The sequence below is a fragment of the Ornithorhynchus anatinus genome, chromosome 17, assembly GCF_004115215.2.
Source record: "Ornithorhynchus anatinus isolate Pmale09 chromosome 17, mOrnAna1.pri.v4, whole genome shotgun sequence".
Taxonomy (NCBI): Eukaryota; Metazoa; Chordata; class Mammalia; order Monotremata; family Ornithorhynchidae; genus Ornithorhynchus; species Ornithorhynchus anatinus.
Window position 1 is genome coordinate 37,764,838 of NC_041744.1, and position 14,025 is coordinate 37,778,862.

At 52.6% G+C, this 14,025-nt stretch overlaps 1 protein-coding gene across 1 annotated transcript in view; it reads left to right on the forward strand.

Annotated features, from left to right (window-relative positions):
- SCP2 (sterol carrier protein 2) overlaps positions 1-14,025 on the forward strand; it is a 91,299-nt gene that overhangs the window by 55,258 nt on the left and 22,016 nt on the right. Inside the window, exon 13 of the mRNA XM_029081836.2 lies at positions 10,843-10,996. Coding sequence (XP_028937669.1) covers positions 10,843-10,996 — 154 coding nt within the window. The remainder of the gene's footprint in view (positions 1-10,842; positions 10,997-14,025) is intronic.

Below are 14,025 nucleotides of genomic sequence, written 5' to 3' on the forward strand. Positions count from 1 at the left end.
AGATTCCTAAAAGGTTACACTTAAGGCATTTGGCTAACTAGCGCGCAAGGAAGAAATCTTTCTCCCGGCTTGTCGCGGAGTGGATTGTCAGTTTCTCCAAAGTATGTTTTCAGCCACACCTCTCTTGAGAGATAGGGTCTCACTCAATGTCAGCAGTGTCATCTTGCAGGTTTCCAGGACACGTGCACCCACCCGTGTGCATACCTGCATGTGTGTAGAGTGCTCGGTCGAGGCAGAGCCCCGCGCACGTCTCTCCCGAGGTTGTAGAGCGCCACGGCTCCAACTCCAGTTGCCCAAGCATCCCCAAACTCTCCCTGCCCTCCCCAAAGTCGTGCCGTAGCTAACCCAACCCATCCAGCAGTGGGGAGGACCGGCCTGGGCAGATCTTGTGATTCACAGTTTGTAATTCATTATTCTCTCAAGTCTGTGCTTCTTACAAGCTGCCTTCAACTGCCATCAGAATGAACCGAAGTTTGCACTTTCTCCTATCCAGTAGGACTCTGGGACCTGGTGGTCAGGGAAAAACAGCTCCTCTTGGCATCTTCGAACAGTATTAATAATTATTATAACAATAATAATAATATTGGTATTTGTTAAGCACTCACGATGTGCCAGGCACTGTCCTGAGCACTGAAGTGGAGAGCCCCGGCTACAAAAGGGTTCACTAAAACTGGTGCAGAGCATGTATTCCACCTGCCTGGTTGGGAAATTCACGGAGTTGGGCAACAAAGTGGATTGCACACAAGAGATCAAATACTGGTTTGTTTTTTTTAGTTCAGAGTAAGCTGCAGGGCGTCATGTGACGTGAGGCCATTTTCTTAGAAAATACATCTTTAGTCAGATGAGGTTGGAATTTTGCCTCCAAGAGTAAATTGCCTCTCAAGTAAAAAGTAAAATACCTGTGACCTTTGCATTCTGTCGTCTTATTTGCCTGTTAGATATTGGCTCAGTTTTGTTCAGTGGAGCGAGAGTAGCATCCTCAGTCAGTGGAAAGAAAACGGCGAAAACTGTCTATGGCCTTTGAAGGAGAGGATTTTCCTGCCAAAAACAACTGGGGTTTTTGCTTGGAATCAATAGCTAAAATCACATGGGAGGTAGCTTGCATGCTTGGCTAGTCAGATCATTTATTATAAATGAAGAGTGAGATTACACAATAGTTCCCTGTGGCTAAAGCTGGGGAGTTGTCCATAGCATTTGGAAAAGGGAAATTGAACCATGGACATCAAAAATACGTTGCAGCTTCTGTTGGAGGGATAAGATCAAACAACACTGAGCTGCATTTCACGTGGTGTCATTGTATGACCTTCCTAACGTGTGTGTGTTGTATGTGTGCATGCGTGTGTTTCCCTTCGGGCATGATGTGGAGGAGCATGTGTGGAGGATTAAACGTTTATTATGCATTTTTGTAGATTTTGTGACCGAAAGCTTCATTGCGATCTGTTTAAATAGGTCCTTTCTTAGCTTCCTGTTCTCCCTCTACGTTGCCCTCCCTCCCCCTTTCTCATTCCAAGCCGTCCCTCGGGGGTTGCAGAAAATTAACTCTGTATCTGTAGCCTTCTCACCCCAGGAAGAGCCTTCTCACATCTGTGATTGTGTGTTTAACCTCTCCCTCTCCTTCTTCCCTGGCTTCTTTCTCCGTCCATCTCGAAGCATAATAATAGTAATAATGTTGGTATTTGTTAAGCAGTTACTGTGTGCAGAGCATTGTTCTAAGTGCTGGGGTAGATTCAGGGTAATCAGGATGTCCCACGTGAGGCTCACAGTTAATCCCCATTTTACAGATGAGGTAACTGAGGCACAGAAAAGTTAAGTGACTTGCCCACAGTCACACAGCTGACAAATGGCAGAGCATCCTTAGGTCGTCCCTTGGGTTGTGGGGGGAAATGGCCCTGAGGGAAGCAGCATGGCCCAGTGAATAGAACGCGGGCCTGGAGTCAGAAGGACCTGGATTCTAATCGCAGCTCTGCCGTTTGTCTGCTCGGTGACCTTGGGCAAGTCACTTCACTTCTCTGGGCCTCAGTGACCTCATCTGTAAAATGGGGATTAAGACTGTGAACCTTTGTGGGACAGGACTGTGTCTAACCTCATTAGCTTGTATATCTACCCCTGAGCTGGCACACAGTAAGCACTTAACCAAGACTATTTTATTTTTAAAAAAGCACCCCCCTTTTTCTCCTTCTCCCTTTCCTTGTTTAGACTTAATAAGCCTGTTCTCTCCCCCCGCTGCCTCCACTTTCTCTCTCCACCAATCTTTTCCTTGACCCTCACGCTGTGGATTGATTTCTTCACCTAATGAAAATCACTTTCACAACGGTGAACTCATTCGCTCTCACGGCTTTGACTACCATCTCTACGCAGATGACATGCAGATCTACATCTCCTCCCCTGTCCTCTCCCCCTCCCTTCAGGCTCGCATCTCCTCCTGCCTCCGGGACGTCTCCACCTGGTTGTCGGCCCGCCACCTAAAACTCAACATGAGCAAGACTGAGCTCCTTATCTTCCCTCCCGAACCCGGTCCTCTCCCAGACTTCCCTATCACCGTGGATGGCACGACCATCCTTCCCGTCTCTCGGGCCCGCGATCTCGGTGTCATCCTTGACTCGTCTCTCTCGTTCACCCCAAACATCCTATCCGTTACCGAGACCTGCCGGTTTCACCTTTACAATATCGCCAAGATCCGCCCTTTCCTCTCCACCCAAACGGCTACCTTACTGCTACGGGCTCTCGTTATATCCCGGCTAGACTACCGTATCGGCATTCTCTCTGACCTCCCTTCCTCCTCTCTCGCCCCGCTCCGGTCTATTCTTCACTCCGCTGCCCGGCTCATCTTCCCGCAGAAACGATCTGGGCGTGTCACTCCCCTTCTTAAACAACTCCAGTGGTTGCCTATCGACCTCTGCTCCAAACAGAAACTCCTCACTCTAGGCTTCGAGGCTCTCCATCACCTTGCCCCTTCCTACCTCTCCTCCCTTCTCTCTTTCTACCGCCCACCCCGCACCATCCCTCGGTCTCGCTCGTCCCGCCGTCGACCCCCGGGCCACGTCCTCCCGCGGTCCCGGAACGCCCTCCCTCCTCACCTCTGCCAAACTGATTCTCTTGCCCTCTTCAAAACCCTACTTAAAACTCACCTCCTCCAAGAGGCGTTCCCAGACTGAGCTCCTCTTCTCCCTCTACTCCCTTTACCACCCCCCCCTTCACCTCTCTGCAGCTAAACCCTCTTTTCCCCCTTTCCCTCTGCTCCTCCCCCTCTCCCTTCCCATCCCCTCGGCACTGTACTCGTCTGCTCAACTGTATATATTTTCATTACCCTATTTATTTTGTTAATGAAATGTACATCGCCTCGATTCTATTTAGTTGCCATTGTTTTTACGAGATGTTCTTCCCCTCGACTCTATTTATTGCCATCGTTCTCGTCTGTCCGTCTCCCCCGATTAGACCGTAAGCCCGTCAAACGGCAGGGACCGTGTCTATCTGTTGCTGACTTGTTCATTCCAAGCGCTTAGTACAGTGCTCTGCACATAGTAAGCGCTCAATAAATACTATTGAATGAATGAACGGTTGCCAAGAGTTTCCTCTCAGTCAAATCCAAAAGTCCCTTGCTAGTGACTGGTCTTTTTAACCTCTTCATTGCTTTTGACACAGTTCATCGCTGTCTCCCGCTCACGACTCTTTGAGAACTTGCTTTCAAAGGCACAGTTCTAGATGGATTTGCCTGACATCTACACCGTTTCGTTCACTGACTCATTTGCTGACTCTCTCCTCTTTTCTCACTTTTTGACTGTGAATATACTTGGAGGCCTCCTGCTCCTGGCTGACTCCCATGCTTACTGCCCCCATCAGCTGTTCCAGACTTTTAACTCCCTCCTCAAACCTCCTGTTCGCCTGCCCCCGTCATCTCTCTCCCTAATACCCTGGCCACGTACTTTGTCAATAAAATTGAAACCATCAGGAATGAACTCCCTAAAATCTCCCCTGCTCCTCTTCAACACCCCCCACTCCACCCTCTTTGACCCTCCCACTCTTCCCAGCAGCATCTCAAGAAGAGATTTCTCACCTCCTCCCCAAATCCACCCCTCCACCTGCGCATCTGACCCCATTTCTTCACACCTTATTAACACACTCGCCCTCTCCCTTCTTTCCTCCTTGACCACCATCTTCAACTGTTCGCTCGCCAGTGGCTTCTTTGCTTTCCAACCTGCTTACGTATCCCCTATCCTAAAAACAAAAATTCCCCCTTGACCCCAGGGCTCCCTCCAGTTATCACCCCATCTCCCTCCTACCATTCCTCTCCAGACGGCTGGAGAGAGTTGTCCACACCCGCTGCCTCAAGTTCCTTTCCTCTAATTCCCTCCTTGGGGAAGGTTTCCGCCCCCTTCATGGAGATAGCCCTCTTTAAGATAACCAGTGACCACCTTCTCGCCCAGGCTGACAGCCTCTACCCCATCCGGATCCTTCCGGACCCCTCAGCTGCCTTCGACAAAGTGGACCACCCCCTTTTGGAAATTTTAGCCAACTCTGGCTTCACTGACGCCCTCCTTTCCTGGTTCTCCTGCCTCCCTGACCTCTCCTTCTCAGAGTCTTCTGCCAGTTCCTCCTCTGCCTCCCATTCTCTGACATTGACATTTGACATTGACATCTGACATTGAAGGTGCCTCAAGGCCCACTCCTTCTATTCTCCATCTACAGTCCTTTGGCGAAGTCATTCGCTCCCATGCCCGTCTGCTACCGCATCAAACAGAAACTGCTTAAGGTCCTCAGTCAGCTTGCCTCCTCCTACCGGGCCTCTCTGATCTACCTCAACCTACCTACGCAGTTTGCTCCTCCGGCAGCAGCTTGCTGACCGGGCTGCGATCTCATCTGTCACACCGCCAGCCTCTTTCCCATATCCTCCTTCTGGCCCGGCCCTTCCCCTCCATATACACCAGATGACCGTTCTCCCCTCCCTTCAAAGCCTTATGAAGGGGGCACCTCCTCCAAGAGGCCCCTCTCCTTCCCCTGTCCTCTAAAGTGCCCTGATCCAGTGCTGGGCCCGTGCCTTTGGCCGAGGTTGGGAATGGGGCTGGAGAGGGGGACGAGCAGCGGATGGCAGCTGCCGTTAAAAATAGAAAGAAGATGGACGGGCCACAGCGGGGGCGTGTGAGGGAAAGGTCAGCAGGGGAGGGTGCGGGGTGGCTTTTCCAGGTGGGACCCAAGCTGAGTTCTTAAAATACAAGCAGAAGCCCCAGCCACAGAGCCAGGGGAATGGAGAGGCAGTTTAGGCTGTCGGTGAACTAAGTGGTGGTTTTTCTTTGAGCTCTTACAGTGTGCTGGGCTCTGTCCCGGGTCCAAGGGGAAATGGGAGAAGTAATAATAAAAATGTGTGTTAGGTGCTTACTGTGTGCAGAGTACCGTGCTGAGTGCTGGGAGAGATCTCACAGGCGGGATTTAGATGTAGTCCCTGACCCTCGGGGAGCAAGTGTTTAGTCCCCGATTTACAGATGAGGAGACCGAGGCAGAGGTAAGTGAAGTGACTTGCCCAGGGTCACTCAACAGGCAAATTCACATTCAGTCGTATTTATTGAGTGCTGACCGTGTGCAATGCACCGTACTAAGCATTTCGACGGCAGGGCTGGAATTAGAACCTGGGTCTCCTGACTCCGGGGCCTCTGCTCTTTCCACTAGGCCATGCCGCTTCTCAGTGAGGGGAGTACTAGTGGAAACAGGGGAAGGTCGAGCTAGGACAGGAAGGGATTTAAGGGATGACATCGGAGTTCGTTCGCATACATTTATAACAAGTGTATGCGAAAATAAACCCCAGCGTAAAGCAGGTTGGCCTAGTAGAAAGAGCGTGAGCCTGGGAATCAGATGACCTGGATTCTCATCCCACTTATGCCACTTACCTGCTCTGGGACGCCGGGCACGTGTCTTGGCTTCTCGGTGCCTCAGTTTCCCCATCAGTAAAATGGAGATGAAATTCTAAGTAGGATCTGAGCCCCATTTCAGACCCGATCATCTTGTCTCTACCCCACAGTCTAGTATGGTGCTTGGCACATAGTGCTTCACAAATCCTATCATCATTATTATTATTATTACATTTTTCAGGAACACCACTTGGTAGAATGGGGGGGATTCACCTGGATCATAAAAAGAATAGTCTGGGAGGAGCAGTGAGGGCAAGCTGGGGTGAAGTGGAAGAAGAGAGTGGACATAGAGAAAGGAGAATGCCAGTGGAGAGCCTTGGGTCCATTGGTCTTGACGGTTACTGGGTAGCCACTGGGTGTTTTTGATGAGCGGGGCGATGGGTTCGGCCCGACGTTTTAGGAAGGTGATGTGGTGGGCGACTCCCAGATCTCCAGCCCTGCCCCTGGACCGCTCTGACTGATCGACTGATCTCTTCACTGCTCTCGTCTCCTATTTCCTCTTGTCCCTGGGGCTCCCCGCCCTACCGAAATTAAAAACGTCAATAATGGAACTTTTCGTTCTCCCATGTAAACCCTCCCACCTTCCTGGGCTCCGCGTCGCTGACGCCACCCCGCGATCCGTCCCCTCCGTTCCTCATTCCGGGAGCTTGGGAGTCAACCCGGCCTGCTCCTTCGCTTCCCGCAGCTCCGGTCCTGTGCAGCCTTCCCCCAGGTCTCCCCACCTCCTTTCCACATGTCTAACGACGGCCCATCCAGGGCCGGCGTGGTGCCAGACTGGAAACGGCCAGGAACTCAACAGGTGCCGGCCTAATCCCCTCGTGCTCGGAACACACAGCCTCCTCACGGCCGTCTGCTTCCGGCCTCTTCCCGCCCTGCTCTACCCTACTCTACCCTACACGGTTAGCTTGAGTCATCTTTCTCAAGTATCAATCCGAGCCCGCCACTCCCCTCTTCGAAAGCCTGAGTGGGTCTCTGAAGGTGTTCATAGCAAATCGAAACTCTTGGCCATTGACTCGGAGACTCCTCACGTCGCTCCTGCTAATCTGATTTGTCTTTTTTTCCCCATTGCCCCCAGTTCCTCCACCCAAGCCGACCCGATCTCCGTCCTCCCCTCATGTGACTTCTACCTCAGGCGTCGCGCACGCCTTTCCTCACCTCAAAGGCGCTCTTTCCCCTCTTCACTTCAAGCCACTTCCCCCCCTCAAAGGCAGGGAACGTTTCTACCAAGTCTGTCGTTATCTCCCAAGCACTTAGTAGAGTGCTCTTCACACAGTAAGTGCTCGATAAATACCACTGATGATGAGACAGCATTGATGATTAGCCCGTGCCTTCCTGCTCCCTGAGAAGCAGCGTGGCGGAGTGGCTAGAGCACGGGCCTGGGAGTCGGAAGGTCATCGGTTCATGTTTTATGTCACCCCCCCCCCCCAGAAATCTCCAGCGGTTGCCCGTCCACTTCCGTATCAAACAAAAACTCCTCACCGTTGACTTTAGAGCCCTCCACCACCTTGCCTCCTCCTACCTCAACTCGCTTCTCTCCTCCTTTAACTCAGCCCGCATGCTTCGCTCCTCTGGCGCTGACCTTCTCACTGGGCTTCGATTCCGCCCGTCTCGCCACCGACCCACGCCCCAAGTCCCGACTCTGGCCGGGAACGCCCTCCCTCCTCGAATCCAACAGACAACTACTCTGCCCCCCACCCCCTTTAACGTCTCCAAGAGGCATTCCCAGCCTAACCCCCACTCTTCCTCATCTCCCACTTCTTTCTGCGTCACCCCAACTTGTTCCCTTTGCTCGCCCCCAGCCCCACAGCACTTATGTCTTTATCTCTAATTTTATTTATTTGTATTGATGTCTGTCTCCCTCCCTAGACCGTAAGCTCGCTGTGGGCAGGGATCATTATTGTTTGCTGTTATATTGTTCTTTCCCAAGCGCTGTGTACAGTGCTCCACATAGAGTAGTGCATAATAAATACGATTGAGAGAATGAAAGTACAGTGACTCGCCCATAGGCTCCAGGGCCTTGGAGATCAGCAAAAACCTGTAGGCGACAGAGCCGCTATTCACGCTCCAGACCGCGGGCTTGCAGGCCGACGCTCAGAACAGTGAGGTGCTTTTTGCTAGCGGTACTCTTTCAGCACTTACTAGGTGTCGATCACTGTGCTAAACACTGGGGTAGGTACAAGGAAGGGCCTGGTGGAAAGAGCTCAGGCGTGGGAGTCAGAGGACCTGGGTACTAATAAGAGTTCGGCCAACTGCTTGCTGTGTAACCTTGGGCCAGTCACTTAACTTTTCCGTGCCTCAGTTTCCTCAGCTGAAAAGTGGGGATTAAATACCTGTCCTTCCTTCAGCTGAGGGCCCCTTGACCTAATTCACTTTTTTTATGGTATTTATTTAATGTTTGCTTTGTGTCAAATATTGGTCGAAGCGCTGGGGTAGATAAAAGTTCATTAGGTTGGACCCAGTCCCTCACAGGGCTCACAGACTAAGTAGGAAAGAGAACAGGAGAGCTGAGACCCAGAAAATAATAGCAATAATAATAATAGTATTTGTTAAGCACTTGCTACGTGCCAAGCACTGTTCTAAGCGCCGGGGTAGATACAAGGTTATGAGGTTGTCCCATGTGGGGCTCTGTCTTAATCCCCGTTTTATTCATTAATTCAAAAGTATTTATTGAGCGCTATGTGCAGAGCATTGTACTAAGCGCTTGGAACGTACAATTTGGCAACAGAGACGATCCCTGCCCAATAACGGGCTCACAGGCCAGAGAAGCAGCATGGCTCAGTGGAAAGAGCGCAGGCTTGGGAGTCATAAGTCATGGGTTTGAATTACAGCTCCGCCACTTGTCAGCTGTGTGACTTGGGGCAAGTCACTTCACTTCTCTGGGCCTCAGTGCCCTCGTCTGTAAAATGGGGATGAAGGCTGGGAGCCTCACGTGGGACAACCTGATGACCCTGTATACCCCAGCACATGGAGCAGTGCTCTGCACATAGTAAGCGCTTACCACCTACCAGCATTATTATTATTATTCTTATTAACCGGGGGGGGGGGGGAAGGACAAAAACAAGACATCATGACGAAAAATAGAATGAATAGAATGAAGGGGATGTACATCTCATTAACAAAATAAATAGGGTAATAAAATATATATTTTATTTTATATATATTATTATATTTATAATATTCTGTGTAGCGACTACTATGTGCAGAGCACTGTTCTAAGCGCTGGGGGAGACACAGGGTAATCAGATTGTCCCTGGTGAGGTTCTCCGTCTTCCTCCCCATTTTCCAGATGAGGTCACTGAGGCCCAGAGAAGTGAAGTGACTTGCCCACAGTCACACTGCCGACGAGTGGCAGAGCCGGGATAGTAGGTGCTTACCGCATACCAGCATTATTATTATTATTATTCTTATTAATCGGGGGAGATGGACAAAAACAAGACATCATGATGAAAAATAGAATGACTAGAATGAAGGGGAGGTACACCTCATTAACAAAATTAATAGGGTGATAAAATATATATAAAATAAGCAGCACTTAGCCCACCCACCCCCGTGCCAGCCGAGCTCCGCCCGTCAATGGGCAGGGATGGTCTCTCTCCGTTGCCGAAGTGTCCAGAAGCTTAGTACAGTGCTCTGCACGTAGAAACTGAGCTCCTCATCTTCCCTCCCAAGCCCTGTCCTCCCCGACTTCCCTATCACAGTGGACGGTACGACCGTCCTCCCCGTCTCTCAGGCCCGCAACCTCGGTGTCATCTTTGACTCGCCTCGCTCGTTCATCCCGCACATCCGATCCGTCACCAAAACCTGCCGTTCTCACCTTTATAATATCGCCAAGATCCGCCCTTTCCTCTCCACCCAAACGGCTACCTTACTGCTACGGGCTCTCGTCATATCCCGGCTAGACTACTGGGTCGGCCTTCTCTCTGACCTCCCTTCCTCCTGTCTCGCCCCGCTCCGGTTTATTCTTCACTCCGCTGCCCGGCTCATCTTCCCGCAGAAACGATCTGGGCATGTCACTCCCCTTCTTAAACAACTCCAGTGGTTGCCTATCGACCTCCGCTCCAAACAAAAACTCCTCACTCTAGGCTTCGAGGCTCTCCATCACCTTGCCCCTTCCTACCTCTCCTCCCTTCTCTCTTTCTACCGCCCACCCCGCATGCTCCGCTCCTCTGCCCCCACCTCCTCACCGTCCCTCGGTCTTGCCTATCCCGCCTGGGCCACGTCCTCCCTCCTCCCCTCCGCCGAACTGTCTTCCCCTCTTCAAAACCCTACTTAAAGCTCACCTCCTCCAAGAGGCCTTCCCAGATTGAGCTCCCTTTTCCCCCCTGCTCCCTCTACCCCCCCTTCACCTCTCCGCAGCTAAACCCTCTCTCCCCCCTTTCCCTCTGCTCCTCCCCCTCTCCCGTCCCACCCCCTCAGCACCGTACTCGTCCGCTCAACTGTATATATCTTCATCGCCCTATATTTTGTTTAATGAGATGTCCATCACCCTGATTCTATTTATCTGCTATTGTTTTCATGAGCTGTTCTTCCCCTCGACTCTATTTATCGCCATCGTTCTCGTCTGTCCGTCTCCTCCGATTAGCCCGTCAGCCCGTCAAAGGGCAGGGACTGTCTCTATCTGTTACCGATCTGTCCATTCCTAAGCGCTTAGTCCAGTGCTCTGCACCTAGTAAGCGCTCAATAAATACTGTTGAATGAATGAATATGAATGAACGACTGAGCTCCCCCGTCTCGCTAGGGGGCGGAGGGCGGCTCTGGGGGGGGGCTGAGTGGGGGCTGGCTCCGGGGCGGCTCGGGGTTGGATGGGTCGGGTCTGGCTCGGGGCGGCGGGGCGGCTCCGGGATGGATGGGTCGGGTCTGGCTCGGGGCCGCGGGGCGGCTCCGGGATGGATGGGTCGGGTCTGGATCGGGGCGCTGAGCGTGTCGGGGCTCGATGGCGCAGGTCTGGCGCAGTGCGCCGAGCTGGTGTGGCAGCTGCGCGGGGCGGCCGGACGCCGCCAGGTCCCGGGGGCCCAGGTGGCCCTGCAGCACAACCTGGGCCTCGGAGGAGCCGTCGTCGTCACCCTCTACAGGATGGGCTTCCCCGACCGTGCCCGGTAAGACCCCCTCCCCCCCCCCCACGCACGCCCCGCTCTCCTCTCCCTTCCGTCCGTCCCTCCCTCCGTCCTGATGACGTTCGGTTTTGTGGCGGGAAGGTCGGCGTTCCTTCAGCGCTGACGATGTGCAGAGCGCTGTCCTGGACGCCGGGGGAGATACGAGGTCACCGGAGGCCCCCGGTCCTCGTCCCCACTTTCCGGGTGAGGTCACTGAGGCGCCGAGAAGCGAAGGGACTCGCCCGCGGTCACGCAGCCCACCAGGGGCAGAGCCGGGATTCGAACCCGTGACTTGTGACTCCCCAGCCCGGGCGCTGTGCACCGAGCTGCTTCTCTAAGCGCCGTTGTCGGGCGGGGACGATGACGATGATGATGTTTATTAAGCGCTTACTATGGACCGAGCACTGTTCTAAGCGCTGGGGTGCATACAAGGTAAGCAGCTGGTCCCACGTGGGGCTCCCAGGCTTCATCCCCATTTTCCAGATGAGGGAACTGAGGCACAGAGAAGTGAAGCGACTTGCCCAAGGCCGCGCAGCGGACAAGCGGCAGAGCCGGGTTTCGAACCCATGTCCTCTGACTCCCAAGCCCGGCCTCTTTCTACTGAGCCACGCTGGACGGTCTCCGGCCGTGGCCCGATCGTCCAGCCCAGGGCTCTGCGCAGAGTAAATACGGCCGAACGACTGAAGAGGCCGGGCTTGGGAGGCAGAGGTCGTGGGTTCTAGTCCCGGCTCTGCCACTTGTCAGCTGGGAGACCTTGGGCAAGTCCCTTCACCTCTCTGAGCCTCAGTTTCCTCATCTGGAAAATGGGCATGGAGACTGGGAGCCCCACTTGGGACAACCTGAACACCTTGTATTCTCCCCCCACCAGCGCTTAGAACAGTGCTCGGCACATAGTAAACGCTTAACGAATACCATCATTCGTTCATTCTATAGTATTTATTGAGCGCTCAATATGTGCAGAGCACTGTACTAAGTGCTTGGAATGTACAATTTGGCATCATCCTCAGGGTGGCCCAGTGGAAGGAGCACCGTTGCTGAATTGTGCGGTCCGAGCGCTTAGTACAGTGCTCCGTACATAGGAAACGCCCAATAAATACGAATGAACGACCAGGACCGGAGGGAAGACGGGATCGGCGAAGCCCCAGGGAGCCCCGACCACCGGGTCCTGACCGGGACAATCACGACAGAGCGACGGGGGCTTCGTTCGCTCATTCAGGTGCATTTACTGAGCGCTTACTGTGTGCGGGGCACTGTACTAAGCACTTGGATCCGGCAACAGATAGAGACAATCCCCACCCAACAACAGGCTCGCAGTCCAGGAGAAGTCGAGAGAAGCAGCGTGGCTCGGTGGAAAGAGCCCGGGCTTGGGAGTCCGAGGTCATGGGTTCTTATCCCGGCCCCGGCGCTTATCAGTTCGGGGACTTTGGTCAAGTCCCTTCACCTCTCTGGGCCTCAGTTCCCTCATCTGGAAGATGGGGATGGAGACTGGGAGCCCCACGTGGGATAACCTGATGACCTTGTACCTACCCCAGCGCATAGAACAGTGATTGGCACATAGAAAGCGCTTAACAAATACCGTAATTATTATTATTATTATTCAAAGGGGAGCGGGGGCTAAGAGAGCGCACAGCCCGCCCCAGTAGACGCTCAAGGGCAGGAGTTCTGCTTGTAGCCGGGGAAGGCTCTGGAAGTCTTTAAACACTCCCGTCTCCATTTTTAAAAGATCCTGCCTCTGTGTTCGGAGGGAGAGAGAGCCTGGGGGTGGGAAGACCCCAGATAGACCAGCTGGGAGATGAGGAGGATAGTAGGGTGGTGATTCAAAGGGTGGAGAAGAAGAGGGAGGATCCAAGAGGAAAAACTGGTAGAACAATGCCCACACCCAAGCGTGGGAGGAAAAGGACCAGACTCAGAGATATCATCAAGGTGTCAACCCCGTGGGCTGGAGAGATTGAGTTTGAAAGGGATGGGAAAGTAAAGAGGAAGAGATTGATTGAAAGGCAAATTGGGCTTGGCTGGGGCCTTAGTAGGTGCTTTTTTTATATGGCGTTTAAATCCTTACTACGCTCCAGGCACCGTGCTAAGTGCTGGAATAGATGCAGACTAGTCATCTTGGACCCAGTCCGTTTCCTACATGGGGCTCACGCTCTTAATCTCCACGTTACAGTTGAGGTACCTGAGGCAGAGAGAAGTGAAGTGACTTGACCAAGGTCACCCAGCAGTCAAGTGGCAGAGCTGGGATTAAAACCCAGGTCCTCTGACTCCCAGGCCCGGGCCCTTTAGGCCACGCTTCTTCTCAGGAAGCCCTTTTCCCCAGATTCAGCACTGGCGTATTATAATTTACAAGCCGGGCAAGTTTTTGCAGATTTAATCCGTGATCCATTTTGAATTTCGCCTAACTGGGAGAAAGGGCAAAAAAGCTCTTGGTCATAAAGACGGTAATTATCAGACTTTTATTTTCTAATTCATTCATTCAGTCGTATTTATTGAGCGCTTATGCGTGCAGAGCACTGTACTCAGCGCTATGGAAGTGCAATTTAGCAACAAACAGCTAATCCCTGCCCACAACGGGCTCGTAGTCCAGAAGGGGGGGAAACAAACAGCAAAACAAGTAAGCAGGCAGTATGTGTTAAGTGCTTACTATGTGCCAAGCTCTGGTCTAAATGCCAGGATAGATATGGGGTAATCGGATTGACCCACTTGGGGCTCACGCTCTTCATCCCCACTTTACAGATGAGGTAGCTGAGGCACAGAGAAGGCAAGTGACTTGCCCAAGGTCACATAGCTGACAAGTGTCAGAGCTGAGATTAGCACCCACGACCTCTGACTTCCAAGCCCGTGCTCTTTCCACTAAACCGACCCCAGTGGGAACGGCAATCTTAGTCATCTGGTAAAAAGGGTCTCGAAAACGTAATGCATTCAAAAAAAATTTGTTTTAAGCTGGGGTTGCAGGTAGAGCTGTCCGGTCTTCATAATCAGGCCTACCCGGAGCATCTATCAGACAGTCAATCATTCATTCAGTCAGTCGTATTTAT